At 28.7% G+C, this 26,286-nt stretch overlaps 1 protein-coding gene across 3 annotated transcripts in view; it reads right to left on the bottom strand.

Annotated features, from left to right (window-relative positions):
* Window positions 1-2,246: 2,246 nt before the first annotated feature.
* LOC119606800 (glutamate receptor ionotropic, NMDA 2B) overlaps window positions 2,247-26,286 on the bottom strand; it is a 61,063-nt gene continuing 37,023 nt past the window's right edge. For 2 of the 3 annotated variants that reach the window (XM_037960396.1, XM_037960416.1), the window contains exons 4-12: window positions 14,554-15,325; window positions 14,338-14,488; window positions 13,388-14,268; window positions 13,171-13,323; window positions 12,845-12,996; window positions 12,241-12,748; window positions 12,064-12,168; window positions 3,878-8,214; window positions 2,247-2,731 (exon numbers count right to left, since the gene is read on the bottom strand). In XM_037960396.1, the coding sequence (XP_037816324.1) occupies window positions 8,172-8,214; window positions 12,064-12,168; window positions 12,241-12,748; window positions 12,845-12,996; window positions 13,171-13,323; window positions 13,388-14,268; window positions 14,338-14,488; window positions 14,554-15,325 (2,765 nt within the window). In that variant the 3' untranslated portion in view covers window positions 2,247-2,731; window positions 3,878-8,171. The remainder of the gene's footprint in view (window positions 2,732-3,877; window positions 8,215-12,063; window positions 12,169-12,240; window positions 12,749-12,844; window positions 12,997-13,170; window positions 13,324-13,387; window positions 14,269-14,337; window positions 14,489-14,553; window positions 15,326-26,286) is intronic. The other variant, XM_037960407.1, reaches the window with a different exon arrangement.

The raw sequence follows: 26,286 nt of genomic DNA, 5'->3' as shown, positions 1-26,286 counted from the left end.
AATGTTTGTATAATAAATAGATGTCGAAATACGCTCAAAAAATATCCTGAACTGTCAACACCGGTCTGAACAGGTAAGTAATTTCGACTCGGTCTGAATTGGCTGTTATTGTAAAATTTGTATAGAATCATGATACAACTGTAACCATGTAATATCACTACGAAAGCCTTGCAATTTTGTATCCAATTACACAGTGAAACAAAACAATCTTGATTCGAAATACTTTGGAAGTTATATCAATTTTCTGATAGGTATTATCGAGTTGAACAATGGTATTTGAAATTAGCAAACTCTATCAGACATGCATATTTCAGCTTTATTATTATACCCGCCAGCAAAAAATGTGGGAGGCATACTTATTTCGTAATTCCGTTTTTAAATATTGGCTAAGATCCAGATATTCAGGGTCCTTATTAAGACGATCTAGCCTTGTCCGTCCATCCGTTGGTTGCAGCACCAATAGAGTCCGAACGGAAGAAGCTATAGAGCTTTTCAAATATTTCTACTTGATGCAGTTTGTTTGCCATCGAAAATGGGCGATAATATCGGCTCACGATTTCACTTAGCCCCCATATAAGGTCCCTTCCAGAAAATAACTTTAACGCTCATAACTGACTTAAAGAAGGAATGTATAGCTATGAAATTCGGCACAAAAGGTTTTATAGAAACTAAAATTTCTCTATCAAATTTTATGAGGATCAGCCCATAATTGACATTAACACTTATAACTGGCTTAAAAATACCAGTATTGCGATGAAATTCGACATAAACAAGTTCTACTAGTATAGCATTGAAATGCGACATGACTAATTTTATAGGACCTATAATATCTCCGTTCGGAGATAGAAGAAGAATGTAAACAAGTAAGTGTATATATAAGATTTGGCATAGCCGAATATAACGATATTCCTTTTTTATTTCGGATCCTATGTACCGTACTATTATATGTATGTACAAACATACATACATATATGAAAAGAAAGGTTTCGTAGATGTACAAACATACATATATGAAAAGAAAGGTTTCGTAGATTGTTTTTTAAATTTAAATTAAAAAAAAAAATATGTTTTGGTTTATTCAGAAAATATACAAAATTGAAGGGTTCTTGTTTTTATTTAAATTCGATTAATGCTGGATTGATAAATGAAAACACCTTTAATTTATTTATGTATACATTTATTGCATTTTTTATTTTTGCTTCAGTATCTACCACAACAATTTTTAATTTATTCCATTTTTAAATTTATTTTAAATTATTTTTTATTATTTGTTTTTTTTTTGTTTTGTTTTATTTAGTTACCATCAATTATTTTTAATTTTTGTATTTTGTTTATTTTTTTAGTTAAAGTGACATTTTTTTATTTATGTTTTGGAACAATGATTTTACATTTAAATTTTATTTATGATTTATATTAAATTATTTAAATGTTGCCTTTTAAATTTATAGCTTTTTAAATTTTTAATGAGGTTTCTTGTTAAACTTAAAAATATCAATTCATGTATATGAAAGTTTTGTTACTTATTTAAAAAACCATGTGGGCAATATAAACATGTTTGGTTGTTACTTACTTTGTTTTTAAATTTATTTGTATAATAACTCAATATTAAATAATCAAGTTTTAAATAATATTTCGATGGTTCCAAATATACAGGGTGTGCCGTGAACCACTTTTTAGGAGGAATACCTCTAAAACTATGCGTTTCAATGTACTAAATCTTTTTGAATTGGATGTCAAAAATTCCGTAATTTTGAGCTTTTCGCGGGAAAAATAATAAAAATGTTTGTTAGTATATTTCTGGTCTGCACAACGACTTTTATTGTATTATAAGTGGTATACAAATTTCAAACATTTTAAAAAATTCTGAAATGGACTTAACCGAATGCCAAACTATTTTTTAAATATTTTTCTATATGACCTAAAAATTACGACAATTTTGACACCCATTTCAATATAATGCGAAAACAATATGCCTCTCCAACCCACTAAAAATCATTTTGTAGACCAAAAATGTCCTACAAAAAATTTAAATTACGTTCCCGCAATGAGCTCAAAATTATGGAATTTTTTAGAGACCCATTTCAAAAAAATCGAAAATATTTTATTTTTCAAAAATTATATTGAACTGAGGACCATTCCAAAAAAAAAAAATATTTTTTATTTTTCTTGTGTTCAGTACATTAATACGCTTCGATTGAGTGGTATTCCTACATGAAATTCTTAAAAAGGCCGTTCCTCGGGACATTCTAATGTACATACACTGTGCAATATGCCAAATATTTCACAAAAATAATCCGTTACAAATCCAATTAATTATTTAAATTGATTTTATGTTCATATGTATGTATGTTGAATTTCATGCATAAATGTGTGTTTTTCAAAAAGAAAATGCATTATGTACTCAGTACTTGGATGGTTTGGAACTATCGAAATAATATTTATTCATTGATGGGGTATTTTACTTTGTTATTAATACATATAGTATATTTGTTTATACAGAACACATTTATTAAAATAAACTTGTTTTTTTTTCTAATTTTGTATTTATATTGGCGACTGTCTTAAATTTAAATAATAATTTTAATAGTTTTTCACATTTTATTTATTTAATTTTTAAATTTTATGTATATTAACTTTTAAAATTACTAACTACTTATATCATGTAATGTTAACTTGTTTTGCTTTTTCTTTCATTTCTCCCTTCGAACATTCTCCCTCCAATTATTAAGTCCTTTAAATAAAAAAGTAAATAACAAATAAAAAAATTAAACACAACAATATTTTCAAATTTCTATTCATTCAAATTTTGCTTGTTTTGTTTGGAATTAAAAACTATATTTGGAATTACTAGCGAAATTCATTAAAATTCATTTTGCAATTGAATTATTTACGTTTTATTTATCACATTTAAACGATTAAGAAATTGATCAAATATTGTTGAAGATAATTAAATTAATGGTTTCATTAATGTGTAGGGGGTATAAAAATTGTTGAACTCAAAACATTTAATGCACTTGACATGTCATGGACTGAAGGTTAGTAAGTAGCAACTATTATTTATATATTATTTATATATCAATTATTTGCATTTTGCAAAAACTGGGTTTCGAATAGTTGATATTTAAAAAAACAACCGTATATAATTTTAATAAAATTAATTATATAGAAATTTTTTAAGAAAAAGTATCAGTATGAAATTTCAAAAGTATGATTTAAAAATTTATGTTTGCTATGCAAAAATATGGCTAGAAACAAAACGGACTTTTGCAATGTCGATGTCGAAGATGTAAAAAACAGTTTTTGAAAAATGTACTTTTTAAAACTTTGAAGTGCTTTAAAAAGGACACAGGATCACGAAATAAAACAAAAAACGCAGTTTCAGAGGTATATCATCCGGTTCGTGTCTAACTAATTTTTTTCTTTTTGTCGAACGGTGTAATGTTTAAATTGTTCTGTTTTCTCAACTTTAATTATTAGTTAATATGTTACGGACCAAAGAATTTGAATTTTGTCCTTAATAAGTTTTAGTTTATAATTCTATAAATTATCTTAATCTATATTTTAAACTAAACTTGAAATTTGTGTTTGAAAACTGTTATTTGTGCAATAGTGTCCCTGAACTTTTTAATATTTCGAGTTGTGTAAATTTTTTACCCCCACAATAAGTTTCTTATTAAAAGGTATTTACAAAATTTTAATATACATACATATGTATGTAAATATCTTAGTTATGCTGACAAAAAAAAAAAAAAAAATAATAATAAAAAAATTATTTAAGTATAAGGAGCACATTATTTGTTTATTTTTATTTAGTTTTTCTTTCTAAAAATAAGGTAATTTAAAATGTTAACCTCAGTGTATGGAATCTATTACATACCCACTTATCAACGGCTGAGACACGTAGGGTTCCAATTATTTCATTCAAGTGCTTTTGCATTTCATGCCGTTAAATATTTTTGGGCTTGCAAACATGTTCATTTACATATTTATGGTAATAAAATATAGGCCCACATTCACACAACTGTACTAGATATTGACTCGTCCTGTCCGCATACCACTACAGGCACTAAGAATATGGAATCATGTCATCTGTTTCCTTGCAAATGCGACCTAAATATTTTGTGTATGTAAATTATGTCTGCTATTTTTTTCTTTGCGTTTAATTTATCGTTTTTAACTATGTATATTAAATAAGTGTTCTCTAATTAAATTTTTAATTTATGAAATTTTCATAAACAATTGGTATTTTTCTTTTTATAATTAAATTATTCGAAAAACAAATAAAAAATGCTAACAAAGACCATATGATTTTTTAAACTATGGCACTCACAAAAGCAATAAAAATATGTATTATTTATGCTTTTTATTTGATCGTAAATGTATTTGTTGTATTTCTTTACAAATTCAATGCAATTCAATTTAATACTTGTCACTCTTGTCATTCTTTTGAAACAACTAAAAATCTCTCGATGTATCAAAAAATAAATGTTGTTGTATAATTTAAATTCTCAAATATATTTTTGAATGTATGTAAGTTGTAATAACTTTTTGTTTTTGGTTTTATAAAAAATACGTGTAACCCTGCTTTATTTTTATCATATTTTGTATTTGTGTTTTCTTACAAAACTAAATTTCACATTAGAAATTATTTATTAGAACAAACAATTTGTACATACATACATATGTATGTACATGAATAATAGGAATGTGGTGGAGTGATAGACAGTCAAATACTTTTGTAATTTTAAAAGGAAATATTTGTTTTTTTTTGTCTTTTCTAATTCCACTGTAAATAAAAATGTAGCTACTATATATTTTGCTCTGAGTTCCGTACTCGTTAGATTTTCAGGTTTTAATGAGAAGAAGTCAAAACTAATCAGAAAAGCACTACCTGAACGATTTATTGTAAAACATTCAAATATGTACCTACATATGTATGTACATTAGGGTGTCCCGTGTACACTCTATTATTATTTTTCGCGGGAAAAATAAATAAAATTTTTGTTAGTGCATTTCTGGTCCGCAAAACAACTTTTAGTGTATTATAAGGGGCATATAATTTCCAAACAAATTTAAAAACTCTGAAATGGACTATACCAAATGTGAAACTATTATTAGGACAATTTTGACACCTATGCATTTTGATAAAAAGTGAAAATATTATGCCTCTTTAACAGAATTTTTGAGACCCATCTAGAACAAATCGAAGATATTTTATTTTTCAAAAATTATACCGAGGTCAGGATTTTCAATCGCTGGTAGGGAACTGAGGACCATTAAAAAATATTTTATATTTTTGTCTTGTTTAGTACATTAATATGCATCGATTGCGAGGTATTCCTACATGGAATTCCTAAAAAGCTGTTTGTTCTTCGGGACACTCTATTATTATGTCATTATTGACATATGTATGTCAATAATGAAAGCAGGTTAGTGCAATTCCATTTTCTAATTTTAGTTAGGGGAGTTTTCAAAATTAATTAAAAATAATTTAAGTTTAATAAATTAAAAAAAGTTGTTTAAAATGGCAGTAATTGAACTGTGTAATTTAAAATATTAGAAATACTATAATAAATTAAAGAATTATTTGTTTGTACGCAGAGAGAGAGAGATTTTTCACACTTAAACTACTTCAATTAATTAAGCATTTGTTGTTTTGTTTTCGGTGAATATTATAAGCAGAAAAAATATAATTTTTAAAATCTAGATTTAGGGTTTTTTGTATGTTTGTATGTGTGTTTTTAAGTGAATCTTTATAAAATGATCACAATATTAATGAGTTAAAAAATGTATAACAACAATTAATTTACGTTCTTAAAGCTAAAAACATTTTAAATTAATTAATATATGCATTAAGTTCTTTTCCAAACCGGGACGCTTGAAAAGCTTCTGATTTCTGTACATTTAAAAATATAATAAATATTATTTTTGGGGACTTTTCTCTTAATTTTTAACTAATAAATAAGGATTTCGTCATGAAAAATTATTGTTATTGAATGTGTTTTTATTAAATAAAAAAGAATAATTAAAAACCTTAAAGATTTCAATAGCGACAATCTTAAAAGCTTTATGAGTTAGTAAGGTAGTATTTTATAGAAAAATTAGTTTGAATGTTATTGAAAACTTTAAAGCTCTTTTTGAAGTTTTCTTGTATACTAAACAACTATTTTGATTTTTTAGTGTATGACAACTGGCGGTCGGTCATTGGTGTGTTTTTATGAGTGTGTAAATTTTTCAATATTTTATCGTTTGATCACACTCTTGAAATACTTAAAACTTTTTTCTCAAGAGCATAGAAGCAAAGTTAACAATGTCCATTTTGTATTTAAGATACGCAAACATTTGTTCTAAATTTTTCAAGTATACATACATACATGTACATAAACATTTGTATGTATAAAGAAAGTTCACAAACTTTTTAATTTGAAATTTTAATTTTAATAAGACTTAAAATATACATAAATAGACAAATATCGCAAGAATTTGTTCAAGTTTATGAAAATGATGGAGATTGCTTAATAAGCTTTTATACTCTTCATTTGTTGTCAATACATATCAAATACCCAGACAATAAATAAACATTTATGTATTTTTATTTGTAATATCCCAGCAAACCGTGGTTTGATATAACAATATAAATAAAAAACATTTATTTTATTGAATTAAATGGAAATTTAGAATTCAAATTTCTATTTGTCATCCAAATATCAAATGAAATTGATGTTTTATTGAGATACCCTATACCACTATAGTGTGTAAATGTTTGTAACGCACAAAAGTATTTGTCCTACACACACTTTAAAGTAAACCAATCGACTTAGAATTGTTTGCTGGGTCAATCAAGTATGTCCGTCCATCTGTCCTTCGTCCGTCCATTAAACCTTGTAATCAATGTACAGGTCGCAATTTTAAATATAATTTAATGAATTTTGTCCCAAGGACGAACCTTATTAATTTTGGTTGTAATTTATTAATTTATTTCATCTAGATGCCATACAACCGGACCCTCCTATTTGGGCTTTTTAGCTCTTAGTTATGTTTAATATATTCGTATCTCCACAAAAAGAGGCACAACTTGGTTTTATACTACCATTGATTGACCCTGCCGAATTTTGTAATGATCCGGCCTCATTTGATCTTAGCCCCCATACAAAGCCTTAAATATCCAAAATTCACTTAAAAGGATAAATGCGGCGAAGAAATTCAGCATAAAAACATACGTTTACATAAAGTAAACGTAAACCAATCAGCAAAATTTTTATTTATCCCAGCCCCCATATAAAAAGTCTTTTAGAGAATTAGTTTTTTTTTTGTCAATCAATTGCTTAAATGTATCGGAGGCAATATGCAACTCAACATAAATGCTCTATTATGAATGATAACTCACATTTTATTCTCACAACTGGTGTAGAGTTTTGTATGGTCGGCCAGGTCCGACTATAATTTCTTACTTGTTTCATTTTGTGTTTGTTGGGATGCAATATGTTTGTATTTTTATAGATCCTAAGCATCTACATATGTATGTATGTAGTACATGTATAAGTATTTGTTGACTTTTGGTTTCTTTTTTTGTTGGCTTTTATACTCTCCATCATTGCTGTTGGTCAAAAGTATTTTTTTCAATGTGTTGGACGATTATTGTGTAAAATTATTCTACATTATTTTCGGTGGCCAAATGGTCCCCGAATTTAAATAAATTAGATGAAAAGATTTATGAAGTTGTTGGTTGGAAATTGGTTTACCAAAGTCATTGTATTCACAAACAAGTCTATTTGTTTTTCTTTTGTTATGGATATTGACAATAAATGATTTGTTTTGAGTATCAGTAGTGGAGGATATAAAATGCTCGACTTGGCCGAGCAGTATCTATTGTTAAATATGTATTACTTATTTAATGTTGGGCTTTTGTTTTCATTGTTAACTTACAAATATGGCACACAAAATGTTGCTTGATTTTTTTCTTTTTTGTTTTTTTTTTGTTTTTTTTTTATAGATACAGACTTTTTTTCTGCATTTGTTGTTAAAACCCATAAGGTTTTTCTTGTTGTCCTTAAAAACGTTTAGCTCTTTCCAATTTTGTTGGTGTTGTTGCTGCGAACAGAAGTTATGGTTAACTATGTGTTGGATTGACTTTTTTCAGCATTTAAGATTTTCTATTTATATTTTGAACTTTACAGCACGGTTTCCATTTCCGCTATTTCCGTTTTATAGGACCTAATATTATTGTAAAAAGAAATGGGGCGAGTGGAGGTGGAAAAAAATGTTATTAGATTTATTTTAATTAACTGATATAATTATTTAATACATAAATGCAAATATAATGTATATTGTTAAGTCATCTATGTGTGTGATTGATGATGTGTGAAACATGTATTTATTTTTTATTTTTGGCATTGGGACATCAAATGGGTCATTGTCGCCAGTTATTCAATTTTTTCTAGATCTCATCAATCAATTTAGTTTTTTGTTTTCTATTTTATTCTATAATAAAAAGGAATATGTCCCAATTCTACCATAAAATATTACAAAAGAAGTAAAATTAAGGTGTATGTATGTCTAAAATATATCAACCCATAAATTGATGGTAGTTTTAAGTGGCCACATAGTAGGATAAGTTCAGTAGTGAGTAAGTTTGAAATATTAACTAATGTACTATGTATTTCAATGAATAACAATTACTCCCTATTAATTACACTAGTTTACAATGATTTTGCTCATGATATAAAACTTATATGGATTTTTTATTTAGGCTAAGACCAGAAAAAATATTAAAAAAATTAGGACGTAAAATTTTTGAATTATTTATTAAGAAAAAATTGTCAATATTATTTTCGAAATTTATGTTTTTTAATAAAAAAATACTAAAAAAAAATAATTCGTAAAAACTACTAAAGGAAGATGCAAAATTAAAACCTCTTTATAACAAAATTTTGACGTATAGAAAAAAATATAAAAATTAAAAATATATGTTTCATTTCATGAACAAACAAAAAAAGTTTGTAAGCTAGTGTTATGTAAATTATTAAAATTGTTTTTAAAATAAAAAGAACGGAATTTATCTTAATTGGAAAATCTTTTCAAAATATTTTTCATAAAATATACATGTCAGTAAATATGAAATATATTAGGGTATTCATATATTTGATTTTTTTGTTCTATGTTTAATTTTTTGTAAAACATAACTTAAAAGTAAAAAAATCAATATTTTTTGGTTTCATATAACTACATAATTATTTTTTTGTTAGAAAAAAGATTTATGCCTATTTCATAATAAACGCTTTTATTAAATAGACAGCTATTTCCCAGCAATAAATGTTTAAGGCCTGCTCTCTGTTTGCACTTGTTGTGAAAGATTACATGATTTTTATATATGATTTCTCGCATAGAGGCTCTGCTTAAGGAATCCAAAATGTTTATATTTCACACTGTTGAAATTGTGTTGATTTCATTGAATTAATATTATTTTTCAACACTGAACATTGATTAAAATTTTAAAAGATTCAAAATTAAATTATTTTTAAGCTGTTGAAAAGCAGACTTCTACACAACAAACAATAATTGCTGAATATATGTATGTACATATGCATTCCAAAATCTTTTTTGAAAGGCAATCATTTTAAGATGCAATAGAGGAAGTAGTTAACGTTATTGATCTTAATCAAGAATACTTTTGCTCGGTTAAAGAAACACAAATTTATTTTATTGATAGAAATATCGCACCATATGTATTACAGAGTTTGCCAAATTTTCGCGAATTTTAATTTTAAGCACAAATGCTTATTAGTTGTTTTATTAAGGTTTATTTACAAAATATTTTATTCCTATTTTAGTTCTATCAATCTACTTATGTCGCAAAGTTCTGAAAGTCATAAAAACGCTATCTTGAAAAATTTTATAATACAAATGAATACATCTATAGATTTATTCAAAAATACATACTATATATGAATACATACATACATACAAATACTTATGTATAAACGTACGGACTTAAGTATTTATCTAATTACATATAAAAATAAATAAATAAATAAATGACAAAAACGAAAGTTTAGTCAGATACTTGCTTGGATATTTTTGGTGGGCTGGCTTAAAACAACAAACAAGTGAATTGACGGAAATTTGTGAGTGTGAGTGTGCCAAAATTCGTAATCAAGATAAAAGTAATTTAATGTAAATCATCATTATTATAATAATCATATTATCACTACATTAATATACAAACATACGTAGGTACACAATATTTTGTCTACAATAAACAATAGATAAATATGCACACGTATGTATGTATGTATGTGTGTATATTCGAGCATACATACATGTGCATATGTCTAAATATTTAAAGGAAATATGTATATAGGAACACCCAACGTTATAATTATAATGTCACTAAAAATGTTATTGATTTACATAAGTAATAATTAAGATTATTCATCCCAATAGTATGAACGTGGAATGACTTTTACAAAATACTTCTTGTAAACATTTAAGTACCATTATTACGATTATAATTATCATGTCCATTCATATACATACATATGTATCTTTTGTGATTATTGTGTAATCTACATATTCGACTCAAACAATTTTAAAGGGACTATATTCTTATTTCGTTGGGTGTATCTAGGAGTGAGATAAAATAATATATAAAATAGTGGTGCACATGAGGAAATATTTACATTGTTTATTTTAAGGAAACATGGTAATAAAATTGGAATTGAATATGTGAAATAGATAAACGTACATTTTACAACTCGTATCCATAAGTATGTATGCGTGAAGTCAATATAAACATTGATAGACATACATTAGGGTGGCCCTAAAATGGAAGTTGATTATGTTCCCGCTGTGCCCAAATTCCAAAATACCATTTATCAAAATTATTGTCCTGGCGTCAATATTTGGTGAGCTGGATAATATATTAATATTTCTTACAAAGAAAATTTACGCAATTTTGCATCACATGAAAGGTCTTCGAAAGGCGCTTTCAATTCGATATCAATCATTTATGTGCCATGTTAGATTGGTTGTAATAAATGAAACACAATGCCATTTTTTTTAACAACAACAGTTTTAATTATAATTAGTTTTTGTCTCTCCTGTAATATTTTAAAAAGTGTTGTTACGCCACATTGAAATAAAGCTTTGCTAAAATTTAAAACATGTATTTTTTTCAATATTTTTTAACTAGCCCAAAAAGTTGGTGATATACCAGCGCCTCTCAAAGATTTTTCGTAAAATACAATTTTTTATGTCATTATTTAACCTTTATATCCTTTGACCCAGCTCACCCAATTTTGATCCCAGAATTTTGGATCCCAGCTTCCACTTTCTGTGGAAATATCAGTACCTAAATTTTTCTAATAGAAGCAGGGCCAACCTAATATATGTATATGCATACGTACACATACGTTCCTAAAGTTAATAAATACATACATATGTATGTATGTACATTACATACGAGTGTCTCGTGGAACTGTCTTTTTAAGAATATTATGTAGGAATACCTCTCAAATGATGCGTAATAACGTATCTAACACGAGAAAAATAAAGAGTATTTTTTGAAAGGGCCTCAGTTCCGTACCAGCGATTGAAAATTTTGGTTTCAGTATAATATTTTTCAAATGTTTATTTTTTTATTTTTCTTGTATTTATTACATTAATACGCATCGTTTGAGAGGTATTCCAACAAAAATGTTGTCCACGGGACACCCTAATGTACATATGCATGAAGTTACATACATATTTATATTCGTACATAAATATATGTACAATATAGAGATGTGTATAGAAGTAAAATTAATAAATTTAAGAAAGAGATTTTTACATTAGTTGGGTTTTTGTGACATTTTCTAATTAGTTCTTAAGTTATTAGGATTGCACGTTAATGGTGGAAAGGATCTATATTATCTTTTGAAAAGTTATCAAAGACGTTGGTTTGTTCGTTGGTTAAAAAGCAAACATGCTAGGTTTTGAAATATAGTGTAAAATTATGGATTGATTGGTTGGGATGGGTTGGTTCATGATAGCATGCGTGAAGGGACTAGAAAACGAAAAACTTACCACCTGTATAAATCTTGTGCGCTTGCTGCTAAACTCAAATTTCCCATCAAAGGAGGTCGTTCTTTGAGATGATGATGATTTAATAAATCCGATGATGACGCAAGTCTGTATATATATATGTTATTATCTGGGTAGAGTTACATATAAACTTTCAATATAATGTAAAGTGATATTTACCTTAATTGAGGAGCTTTTATACCATGTTTATCCATCGTCTTCTCCAGTTGCCGAACTCTCAAACGAGTCATGTCCAGTTCGTGTTTAACTTTCCACAAGTGCGTGTCACAAATGGGATCGTTACATCGATGTTTTTTAAGTATTTCGGTAGCCTCATAGACAGCACCACGAAATGTCAACGATTTTCCCATTGAGAGTGATATGAGAGCACAACAGTGACCTCCGTCTTTTTTCGCAATACGTTTACGTATGTATTTAAAGTAGACATGTTCGAGCAGGAGTAACAGTGCCGCTAATAAAATGCCAGCCATTAATAGTAGAAATGCTGACAAGAACTGTTCTAAGGCGAGAGGGTCAGACGATTTGTGCTCTTGTTTGCCAGGTCTGCATGTACCAGTCATCCAATAACGACGCAAACGTTCTAAATCTCCATTAGCGCGAAATTCTAGCAAACGTTTGTTAAACATTTGGACGTATTTTGAATTGCGGCTAAAAGCCAAACCATAACCTATAAACACCGTAACAGTAAGGAGAATACAAAAAAAGAAAAACAAACAATTGTTAAATTAAATTATTTAATTTACAAAAATTGCTGACTCATTACCTGTCATGGCGTACCAGCTACCAACAGTCATCAAACGACAGTCTTCATCTTGCGCCACCAGATAATCCAATACAGTGCCGTCATAAATAAATGAATCCAAGTTACCGTTCAAAACAGCCGCAACGCCATCTGCCACGCTTGATTTGTTGTATCTAAACAAAATAATGATGATCCGGCAAAATAAGAAACGAGACAAAAATGTAAAAAGAACAATTTTATTTAGTTTTTATTTATATGTTGTTATTGTTGTTGATTTATTTGGTCATGCAGAAATGTAAGGATTATAAATGTTTAGAAATGTGTAGCAATAAAATGTGATGACCTACTGTCTCATATAGTAATGCATTTCCTTGTAGTATTTATTGATTGTGGAGTCTGTGTGACTGTAAGGAATAGTGCCAAATTTAAAGGATGGCTTGTGCGAGTAGGGGTGAACCAAACGGCTGTCATTTAAACCACTGAATTCATGAAATTCCTCCCTTAAATGAAAGAAACATGTTAATAACTGGTTGGCAAATGCGATGTATTCAAGAGAAAAGGTACCTCGTTATCATGAAGGCAGCCAAGTTGGCAGTATATATGGCAAGAAAGACTACGGCAAACAGAGCCCAGACATTGGTCATGAAGCGGGAGGTGAAACCTCTTGGCGAGTCTACATGTACGGCGGCTTGGAAGAGGACTGCCCATACTAGCCAATAAGTGCGAAACAAGGAGAATCGGTATGGAGTGACGTTGGTATTCTGAAGATAGAGTTTCATATCGTAACCACTGGGTGAAAGCCATTCGAAAAGAAAGATCATGAAGGTGGCAGCTTGTATTGCGACAATGCCAACCAACATCCAGGAAGCAGTGTCGAAAGGTTCTAAGAAAGCAGTGGGGGATATAATACCGGTACGTTTTGCCACAACAATGGCAATGCCCGTTTCCATGAAGGGTTCGCTAAAATCCACCACAGCTTCACGTTCTGTATTGATCATTAGTGAGGTCAATACCATATCGGTTTTACGATTTACCAATTCGGCAATTAAACCATTCCATTTACCATTCTCAAGTGTACCCCATTTACCATCTTCAACCCGTACTAGTTCGTATGTGAACCCTAGCTCCTCGGCAAATTTCTCTAAAAGATCAATGCAAAAACCACTACAGCACTGGTAGAAAGATTCGTTGCGATGAGCCTGCCCCACATCGATGTCAGCCATCTCGTGATCAGCTGCCACTCGACATAGGACACCACGATCCATAAGACATTTGCCACTAACTGGGTCCGCAGGCGAGAGATTGATATAGGGTGCTTCTTCGAGGAATGTAATTTTTAAATGGAACTTTTCCGGAACACCCTGTGGTGGAGCATGTGAATTGCCAGGCCACGCTATGTCGCGAATATCAAGTTTTTGTGTTTCCCAAGACTTCCATACACCGATCTGTAAAATACCACAGAAAATTTGTCTATTGAAATCAACTGAGGAATCTAGAAAATATGCAACACTCACCTCCTCCCATACTAAGTTTTTATTGTTGGCACCAGGACGAAGATTCATAATTTTTAGTTCTGCTGACTTGAGGTCACCATCGGCTGTAAACTCAATATTTGGTTTGTTCAAGTCTCCATCTATCGACACATTTCGTAAATATTTAAAAAACCTTCGGAAAGCAAAGAATTAATAGTCAATCACCGTTAAGGGAAACAATTGGTTATTTGTACTTACAATTCTCCATTATCCCAACGACCTCTGCCCTCGTCTTCACATGACAATGACTGAGTGTTTAATTTCTTTCCATGATTTGCTGGATCTGATACATAGGCTTCTACGCCATAGCCATAGATCTTAATTGCATTCGATATTTCATTCATTAAAGCTGCGCTGCTTGTGTCGAAATGAACACCCAGCATGCCCACAGGGAATTGGGGATGAGCATCCTTTTTTTCTATTACTGATTGACTGACAACCCACACATAGTTTTCGCCAGTTAACTTCAGATCTTCAGCAGCTCTAAGAATAGTGATTGCTTCACTTTGCGTGGCATAGAGGAGCATTACTCTTGCCTCGCTATTAACAAGTTCCATCAAGTCACTAGTACGCGTTACAACAATTGAATTGAGGATGGTAAATTTAAAATGATCTTGCATTTCAGCTACACGCTCCCTTACAGCTTGAACAAAATCATCATGACCGGCTATCTGGGAGGTGACTACCGAAAACTGGTGCCATTTGTAACGTTCTAATATGCTCAACATAGCTGCACTTTGATGTTCTATACTTGGAGCTAACTGAAGTTGAAGTGTCGATTGTGAAGCACGCCTCTCCAGACCCGAATTATCCGCATTCCACGATATCACCGGTATACCCAAATAACCAGCAAGTTGTAAAAAATATTGTGCCGACGCCGTGCTATGACCAAACTGTTCATTATTCATCATGTATAAAATGGCAGAGACATTGAACTGCAAAAACTCTTTGCACAGTGTACTCAGGATTGCTAGTTCACAACAAATGGAGAAAAGAAGGAAATATTTTAAAATTAATATTAGTAACAAAAACATATCGATTTTTTTAGAGAATGTCAACAAATATTGACGATGTATTCCACAGACAGATAATGGAAAAAAACTCTTGTTTAACATCTAAGTTACATCTTTGACACACTTCCTAATACTTTAACTTTTTTAATTTTATTTTGTTGGGATTTTGTGAAATCTCGCTTATCCGTCTTTTAAACAAAAGACTAAAATGGTTCAAATTTAAATTGTTGATAAAGTTTTAATTGGCAAAAATAATGACAAAACATCTTTATAATTTTTATTTATACATTTTTAATATTGCATTAGACATCTTCTGTAAAATGTTATTTTACTCCTTGGAAAACAATATTTTATGAAATGTAAAAAGAATTTCTTAAAAAATACAATGTATGTATGTACGAAAAAAAAATTTATAAAGAACGAAAATTTAATTAACCGTTCTTTAACATTAACTTTGAAATTAATTAAAAAATTAAATGAATTTTGCTTCGTCAGCCGTTTTTTCCCGCCTTTGTTGCTTCTGCAGAATTTCGAAAGACAAGTGGATGTTGCCTTTCGCAACCAACAATGTAAAATCCTTACAATTAGTTCTATCAAATTAAATATCTACATATAAACATACACACAGACAGACATACAAAGAGACTGACATTTACAAATATATATACGCACATTCTTGAGTTAAATACAAAAGGACTCAAATAATACTGACAGCATTTTGAGGCATGAAGATTAAGAGTAGAGTTTTAAGAAAGATATGGTAGACAATTAACAATACTTTTTGTTTCTATTAACAATACCACAATATCAATATCGGTATTCAGGAAGAAAATACGATTACTTATTTTAGACTATATTATTTAGACATTTTTGTGTAGTTAGGCCCTTCTTCATTGATATTATTGTTATACATACTTGTACCTATTTAAGGCACAACATTTTATGATAAAATACTTAATAAATTGAGAACTTCAATCATACATACATCAGGTGCGGATCCACGGAAGAAGGGGTTTGGGGGGGTTGGTATATTTTTTTATCGAAAATTTTCTACAAAAAGAAACCTTTTATTGCTAATTTTATATTAAAAGAAAATTTTGATCTAACATTTTTTTTAAAGAAAATGTTTATCAAACATTTTCTATCGGAAAATTTCTTTTAATAAAAAAATTATCTTTAAAAAGTTTCTTTTAGTTGAAAATTTTTGAGAAATAAGTTTTCTTTAAAAGAAATTTTTTATTGAAAATTGTCTGTTAAAAGCTTTAACTGAAAATTTTTTCTCTTTTTTAATAGAAAAATTTCAATGAGACCTGAACTAGAACAGAACTAGAAAAGACTAGAACTAGAACAGAACTAGAACAGAACTAGAATTGAACCAAAACTGAACTAGAACTGAACTAGAATTGAACTAGAACTGAAAAAACTGTTATTTTCAATCTCAAATTCGAAAATGATCAAGATCTGAACTAGAACTGAAAAAACTGCTGTTATTTTCAATTTCAAATTCGAAAATGATCAAGTGAGATTTTTCACTTAATATTCACAAGGAAATGAATTAAAAATTTTAAAAGTTTTAATTTAAAAAAACTATTACATTATTATTTCTCGCCTTTTTATTTAAAATAATAAAAATAAATTAGTTATTCGCATTGTCATTTGTTCTGAATTTCAAATAAAAAAACCTTACTTTTTAATGTTTTTTCGAAATTTAGATGAAACATTTCAATACCAATTGCTCTTTTCTGAATTTCAAATGAAAAATGTATTTTTAATTAATTATGTAATTATGTAATTGAATTCAAAATGAAAAATTTCATTTTTAGTTGTTCTTTTCCTAATTCAAAATAAAAATCATTTAAAATGAATGCCCATGATAAAAATATTATTTTGACAATTTTACAAGTTTTTCGAACAGAAGTACAAATTTTCAAAGATCTTTATTTTAGAAGCTTTTTAAACTTCAAGTTTTCCAATTTTGGAACAGATTACAGCCTATTTGGGAAACGGGAAGCTTTTATTTAACTAACAAGTTGGATTGTTAAAAATTCGTAATTGAATTTTAAAAATTTTGTTATTTCAGTTACAAATTTTTAACAATATGTACTAAAAAACTAACTGTAAAGTTCGAATAATCGAACATAATTTCGCATTGTAATCAAGTGTCTTATTCATTTTAACAAGGATTGGTCCAAAATTCAGCTACAAACTTTGAACGCTAGTTAAATTAAAGCTGGTAAAAGGCCATTCGTTAAAAACCATAAAGACCAAATTTCGCCTTCAGACGCTTGAGCTGTATCCGCGCCTGATACATACATATGTATGTACGTATTTGGTACAATTTGAAAGATTTCTACTGTGTACAATCGCATGTTAAACACAAAATGTACACATGTATACAATCCTATATACATACATTAGCCGTATTTATGTATGTATGTTTAGGTGTGAGTTAATGGAAGTGTCTTTAGTATTGGAGTGACACCACCTTTTTAACATCCATTAATTTTATTTAGGAATATACTCACAACATTCAATTGCTTTCAACTCGAAAATGTTATCACAAGTTAACACCAACTTTTAAAAGTCTATATTGTACATGTTTATGTGTTGAAGGAACAATTGCTCTACTCTTTCCATCCTCATTCACTATCCCCGGGTAACAAAACCTCTCTATGTTGACAATATATAGAAAAACTTTTCAACGGTTGAATTTTCTCTAGACTTTTTTGTTCGCATTATGCCTTCATATAATAACTCAACATAAATAGAGCTCAACCCCATCCAAAATCTTTACAAACAAAACCGATATAAACATCAGTGGACAATATGTTAGTAGTAATAAAACACTACACCAACAATATTTTTGATATTATGTATTAAATGAGCAGAAAAAAATTATAACTGCGAAATTTAAATTGGTAAATAAAACTTGGTATAGGGCTTAGCAGGATATTGTAGGTGAAAGGTAACACATATCAGTTTTTTCTCTACTGATTTTAATGATAATGTATTTCTGAATAGGTAAATTTTATTTTCACATTGTTCGACTACTTTTTTGCTCCCGACTGTAAGAAGCAATATCCAGGGTATTACAATTTTGTTCGATTTTATTTTTTCGTATTCTCTTTTTTCAAATACATATTGTAGTAAACACACATCAATAAATTTCAAGTGTTTGTGGATTGAGTATAAAACCACATTTATTCACATTTTCACATGAAAACAAGTTAGAGTAATATAATATTTTAGTTCGAAACGAATTTGTTACACCTTCAACCTTTAATGCAATTTTCGTTAAAAGGAAATGTGTTTTCATTATTTAATATAAATTTTATGTTATATGTATTGAAAATAAGCATACAAATATAAATCGTACTAGGACATAATTAATCTTTGGAAATAATGTTTTTTTGTATTAAATATAAAATTTTTATTAATATAACATCCCCTTTGACTTTTAATAATAGAACTATGCGTTACATATATTATAAAGAAATTTTTATATGATTTGGGTTGGTAAACAGAACAGGTTTCTACAAATCCTGGAATTCGTTATTTAAAACATATTAATCGCCTTTTGCATGGATATTTAAATTTCTTTAGTATTCTGTAGGACAATTGATTAAACGAAAGATAAACCAAGTTATCAGAAGTAAAAGTGTAATATTCGAATAAAATATATTTTCTTATAAATATCTTACCGTTCAACTCGCTATCGACCTAAAAAACTCTTGTATTAGGACTTTAGATTATATACGGACATAAGATGTGCAAGTCTGTTTCTTTTTTCCAAATGTGATTAAGATGAACTTATTAGTGATTTGGGTGGATGAAAGAGTTTCGGGTTTTAAACACATTTGTGACTTTTGAAACAACGTTTGGCAATAAATCAAATAATAAAGGCGAAAACTTTTAAAATTTTCTTTCAAGTATGTTGTGTAAATTGAGAGAAATGTTAAAAGACAAACTAACAGGCCAACAGCAAAAGAAAAAAGTTATATAAACTTATTCCATAGTTGGAGTCCTGTTGCCAGGATATATATAAATTTATATATGTTTTACTCGTATATTAAATATATAAAGTTAATATTAAACTTTATTTTGCAATTAATACATATGTATGAATGTATGTATGTATATATGGTAGTCACTATTCAAGTATGTAGGTGTTTGTGTGTATTCATTCGATATTTGGAAGATATTTTGTCAAGTCTCAGCCTTCTCTTCCAGATTGAAAAACTTTTTATATTTCTTTATCAAATTTATAAAAATTCATGTGAATGTCTTAGAAGTGTCTTACATACACATTTGTCAGCTGAACTAGCAAAATCTCAAGGAAGTGGTTATATTAAAGTCATAAAGGTAATTAATTAACTTCCTGTAATAGTTTCCTTAATATAGATGATAAATACATAATGATTACATCATTAAAATGAACTTTCTAAGTATTTACATGTTCAAATGTACATACATTTGTACGTGTTAATATCAGTAGCATTAAAATTTTAATTTAAAGTTTATAGAAGATGTGTAACCAAATAGTGTTCTTATTGAATTGGGCATTCGATTCATTACGTTTTTAAGATTGATGCCAATTTATTTACATTATTATTTAGTAAAGAATTGAATAAAAAAAATTTCCATACAAAAATCAGGGTGATATTTATAATAGGGCTTAATTAACAAAATATTAATTAAAAAAATATATATATTTTTGTCCAATTTTTAAACCAGATAGATAGATAGATGAAACCCTTTCATGAGGGGAACTTTGTGTGGTCTGTTATAGACCAATCCTCATCAAATTCGGAGGTGGCTTTATATATGAGGAGAAGGTTTAATTATGGACCCATCTTCATTAAATTTTGTAGAGCCATTTTCATTCATACAATACTTCTTTTGTCAAAATTCTTCGCTATATTGTTTTTTTAAGTCAGTAATAAGCGTTAAAGCAATTTTCTAAAGCGACACGGCCACACATCAAATTTGTTTGACTCAAACGGTAAGTTTTTTGATTGTGTTAGTGAAAAAACTCACAAGTATATATGCGGTGTGAGTTTTCGAAATACGAGTATAGCGTATTTTTAAACCAGTTACAGTGTTACAGTTGTTTTTTGCGGCGCCACTTGTATGCGGGCTATGAAATCGTGGATCTTTATTGCTCATTTGAGATACTAAACAAACCTAACCTATAAGGAATATTTATGGAAACGTTTAGCTCTCTAGCTCTGTCCGTTAGAACCCTATCGAGGACAGACGGACATAGCTAGATCGTCTTAGAATTTAATAAGGACTCAGAATATACATATATATTTTTGTGGGTCTACGATGTGTTACAAACGGAGTGATAAAATCAATATGGGGGATATATTTATTGATGGTGGGTATAAACAAATTGTTTATCAATAAGGCTTTAAATCCTTAGTAATAACATGAACAAAATTAAAAATAACATTTAATTAATAAAACGTTTAAAAGTATATTGGAATTGTTGTTTTTTTTAATGGAGAACCCTCATTAAATTATTAACTTTTGTTCTGCATTTGTTTATGTTCACTGCAGATAAATTGTCCAACAATTGAAAGTACTTGTAAGAGATTGCCATCTTAATTGTAAATTGAAATTTTATCATTCTTAAAATCTTTTTTCTTCTTCATTTATTGTCTCTAAGATAATTTGTCAGCACCATCTTAAGAAAGAAAATTTGTTTTTAATTTAACAATCTATAGCCACATTTATAATGGATATTTCCGTTGTTAATTGGATAGGAGAGACGAGGATATGAAGGGACATTTGAAAATATTTTGGTGTTATTTGTATATGATGTTTAAGAAAAGATTATTGTGTTTAAAATAAATTTAAAAAAATGTTTACCCAGTTAAAGAGAGTGCGTCTAAAATTTCATTAGATAAATACAACTGTAAATGTTTATCGCCTTCTTTAAGCATAAAACGAAATAAATTTCTATTAATTTTCATTTCCGTTTTGTTTTCTGTCTCTCTCTCTACACTCGTTAAATGTTGAAAAGAAAACAAAGCAAACGTTTTATTATGATTCTTCGTGTTTTCCTCTAGTATTTTTGTTCCTCATTCATTTTTTCATTTTCATTTTCATTTTATGTAGTGCTCGCTAAACTCTTGGGGCCATGCAAATCACATTATTTTCATTAAATGCTGAATACTCGTAAACTTTAAAGAATGAATTGTTTTTTAGAATAAATTTAATTATAACAATTTGGTTGTTTAGCAAACATTTGATTTTTTCCATTTACACCTATTATTTCATTTCAATTCAATTAGATTTGTTAAATAAATGGACATGTCATCAGAATACTTGTTTGAAAAGTAATGGCATAAGAGAATTTAATTAAAAACTGCTTCCTCATAATCAGAGTAGAATTGATTGTTCAGAAGCTCTGCCGTTCTAGTACATGTTAATGTATTTATGTTTATACATATGTATGTACATACACTGTATGTTTGTATTTAAATTGTATGTACTATGTATAAACATTTACAACAATATAGCAGATATCCTGACCAATTTCCGTTAGCTCAGTCATGGATAATCTTGATTTGTTTGTTCATGTCTTTTGCATATTTAAAAAAAAAATCTGTTGGTCTCAAATGTCTCATATTAAAATGAATGTAAAAATGATGATGATGACGATGACAGTCAGTGGTGTTGATGGTTCTAATGGTGTTGTCGTTTGAATATAACACTCTTATTTATTCAAAATGAAAATTATGATTTACATATGTTTATATTTATGTCTTCTATCTTTTCTATATTTATTTGCTGTTTATCATTTTCCTTATGCAAAAATATATCCCTGTCATATCTTCCTCTTGCTGTGAAAGTGGAACATCTTTTACAAAATAAATATGGATTTTTCTTTTCTTTATTTTTAGACAACAAATAATCCAATTTCAATATGTTGTTAATATGATTCTTAACTTAATGTTATTTTAAATGGTTTTTACACGTGAGTTGTTTGGGATAGAGAATGTAGTCATTTTTGATGTATGTACATTAGAGGTGCCCAAAAAATATCGATTTTCTTTGGATGGGTCTTATTTTGTTTATTAGTGTCTAAATCTAACTGGTGTTCAATTTCTGCCCAATCGGATAACGGAATCCCGTACCGGAAATCGATTAAGCCAAATCAGCCTAAACGGTTAAAGTTGAAATTTGGACAGATCCAATAAGATGGGATTTTTGGAAATTTAAATATTTAGGAGTTAAAAACGTGTAATAGTTAAAAACTGCCGTAAATGGGTAAAAATTGTATTGTGGTAATTTTTTACACCCATGTATCTTTTAAACCTGTGAACATAGGAATAAAATATTATTTATAAACTGAACCTTAATAGATAATACAGCACTTAAATCACTAAAATTATTAAGGATCCTAATTAAGTTGCAGTTTATAATAGCGCACTTTTTAATACATATCTTAAAATATTAGTATTAAAATTAAAAAATGCCGTAATTATTATTAAAATTATTACATGCATATATACATACATACATACATACTACTTTACCAAACTGTACACAGCTTTTCATCATTTGCATTCCAGGACAACTGAGACGAATGATGAATAAAACAAACATTAATTATCCTTAAAATGAGCGTAATAATGTTATCGGCCATTAATTTAGTTCAATTACAATTTACCGAATACAAATAGTTTTATAATTTATTATCAGGTTTTAGGGTTTATCATTCCCCACATCTGTATATCTCTTTGTTTGTTAAAAAGTAAAACTAAAATTTTCCAAAAGGTGTTTGTCGGAAATTTATATATTTTTTTAGGTTCTTATCGTTTTGTTGCCATTATAGCCAGCTAACCATTTTTGGGTTGGTAGAATGGTGATGGTAACAACGTTCATTGTGGTTTGTGTTTTGAGTTTTTCTCGCACTTTGCAAAGGGTGTCTGTCTGTCTTTCTGTCTGTCTGCATAAACCAGGTGAGGTGGTTGCCGTTTACAAGTGTGTATTACAATTTGAATATATATGTATTTACTTTCTTTTGTTCGTCCCCTTTAACATTTTAGATGGTTTTTAAAAGAACGTTTTAATTTTGTGTATATACAAGTAGGTACGTGTGTAACTGCTTTTTAAATATTATTTTCTTATAGAAATAAATATATGTAAATACATTCGTTCCGAAATGTGATATTCAATAAGACTTTTGAACTTGCAAGAATTATTATTTTATATTTCAGTTTCTTATTTTATCCGCATGATTCATGTGACAAGATTCTATTTAGGAAACTGTCCTCATTAACAATTTTCAGTCTTGTTATGTTGAATGTATGATATCAATTGAGATGTGTTTTTGTTTATTTGTGTCTTGCATGTCTGAATTGATGACTGGATATATTGTTAATTTCAAAGATAGATAGTATGAATGTAAGAGTGTATTTTTTTGGTTCTGAAATGTCCAATAAAGCCACAGTTTTTTGACACTTTCCTCCACGATTTTTCAAGCTTATTAGTCATATTTTGTGCGACCTTTGTCAGAGGTGATTTAGAAATTGTACAAGTATGAATAAATTAATGTCATCAATTTATTTATATTTTTACTATTGGCAACGCATTTTGAGCTTATCACGTTTTTTAACTTTTAGACAACGGATGTGCATAAAGTTTATATTGCGACAACGAATTGTTGCAATGTTGACAAAATTGCGTGGTCTACATTACATGTTGTTGTATGTATGTATACTTGACAATGGATGTTATTGAAAAATTGTGTGTCAATTTGGTACCAGGCTTGTATATTTATTTTTCCCTCTGTGTACATACATAATACATTAGGGTGGCCCTTTTACATCTTTTTATCCTGAAAGTTTAAAACAAAATTAATACAAAATATTTGCCAACTATTCTTATTCGCTTGACATCAAATTTGGCATTGTTTGATTAGAAGATGTATTTTTAAATGTTTTTTGAAAAATGTACGTTTTAAAACTTTGAAGTCCATTAAAAAGGACACAGGATCACGAAATGGAAAACTAAAAACGCAGTTTTCTCCATTAAATTTATATTTTCAGACGTATATAATCCGGTTCGTGTATAATTTTGAGTGTCGGACGGTGATATAGAACTTTATTAATATACAGTAGATTGTCCCGAGCAACACCCTTTTTTAAGAATTTTATGTAGGAATACCACTCAATCGGTGCGTATTAATGTACTGAACATTAGAAAAATAAAAATATTTTTTTTTGAAATGGTCTTCAGTTCCCTACCAGCGATTGAAAATCCTGACTTCAGTATAATTTTTGAAAAATAAAATATTTTCGATTTTTTCAAAAATCCCGTAATTTTGAGCTGATTAAGGGAAAAATAATTTTAATTTTTTTTTAGAATATTTTTGGTCCACAAAATGGTTTTTAGTGGGCTTTTTGTCGAAATGGATGTGCGGACCAGAAATACACCAACAAAATTTGTCCGCTATAAGCTCAAAATTACTAAATTTTTTACATCCATTAGGTAGGGAACTGAGGACCTTTTTTCTCGTATTTAGTACATTCGTTTTAGAGGTATTCCTAATAAAAAGTGGACCACGGACACCCTAATATACAGCCTTTCAGAGCCTTGGCTGCACAAGTTAACGCGGTCCTATCGTGCTAAATTTTTCGAGAATAACAATATTCACAACTTCTGTAAAATTAATGAATTACAATTATGTAAAACTAACTTAAAAATGTTCGTTATTATTATTTTTTCCATTTTTTCTGGTTTTGAACATTTTTGAAAATTTAAAGAATTATAGGAAGTGAAAATATATTATTTTTTTCTTATTAAAAATTTTAAACGTTCTTGAGAAACATGCTGTGGGTTGTGCAAAAATTTGTGAATTAATGTTGAAAATTTGTAAGACAAATTTCGTTTCTCTATTTTGGATAATTTTTGTAAAGTGGCTGTGTACGTACATACATAAGTAGGTATCAACCAGAGTTTCTTGCGTCTTCGTTAGTTGATCGTTGTTGGAATGTGCGTGGAAATATATTGAATAATATATTCTGCAAATTTATTAGCATCCTTTTAACCTTTTCCAATTACAAGTATATGTAAAAATCGAAGAAAAATAATTATTTATATAAATAAGATTAACAAACTGTTTAGTTAACAATTGAAGACATTATAATTGAATTTTCGACAATTTTGAACCGGGGATTAACTGTACTTATTGTGTGCCAATTTGTGGTTTTAGTTGATGTTTTTGTCGTTGCCAATTCTGTATTATTTTCATTTTTTCAAAGTTTGAATTGTGGACACCTTGTCGGCCATTGTGTATCCTTAGAAAAGACAACATCTATTTTCAACGTCAATGACTTTATTACAATGGGATCCTTTTCTTTTCACTTCTTTTTGTCGGTTCCTTTGTGAACTAAACAGTAGAAAAAACAGTTTGTGAAGTAGTTTTGTCTGCTTGACATTAGGATTGATGTGACAAAGCTGTCACCATTTCAAATAGTTTTTGGTTGGTTTTAGTTATAATTCAAATCCACATCACATACAATTTTATCTATATAATGAATACGAGGTTAGCAATTCAATTTGTATGCGGCCCAATGTGGTTGCCTTTCTTTCATCTTTGACTCTTGAATATTTGTTGTTGTGTTTATTTTATTCATGTTGATGTTGTTAGTTGTTATTGCTGGTACAGCTTCTGTTGCTGTTGTCTAAATGACATTTTCAACGTTTTGGGTTTTATTTGTAGATTTTAATACTTTTTCCAAAGGAGTTCAAAAATAAAAGTAAAATGATGAAAAAAGTTTTCCAATTTTTTGGTATGACCAAATGTTATTCTCTGCTAACAAATGCTTTTAATATTGGGAGGTTGTTAAAATTTAAATCTGTCACATACTCACTTATACAAAAAATTATGTATGTATATGGT

The sequence above is a fragment of the Lucilia sericata genome, unplaced genomic scaffold (assembly GCF_015586225.1).
Source record: "Lucilia sericata isolate MDLA Ls3-8-SP2 unplaced genomic scaffold, ASM1558622v1 Contig000018F_arrow, whole genome shotgun sequence".
NCBI classification, from domain to species: Eukaryota; Metazoa; Arthropoda; class Insecta; order Diptera; family Calliphoridae; genus Lucilia; species Lucilia sericata.
Note: the sequence above shows the minus strand (reverse complement) of the source record. Positions and strands in the feature narration are given on the sequence as shown.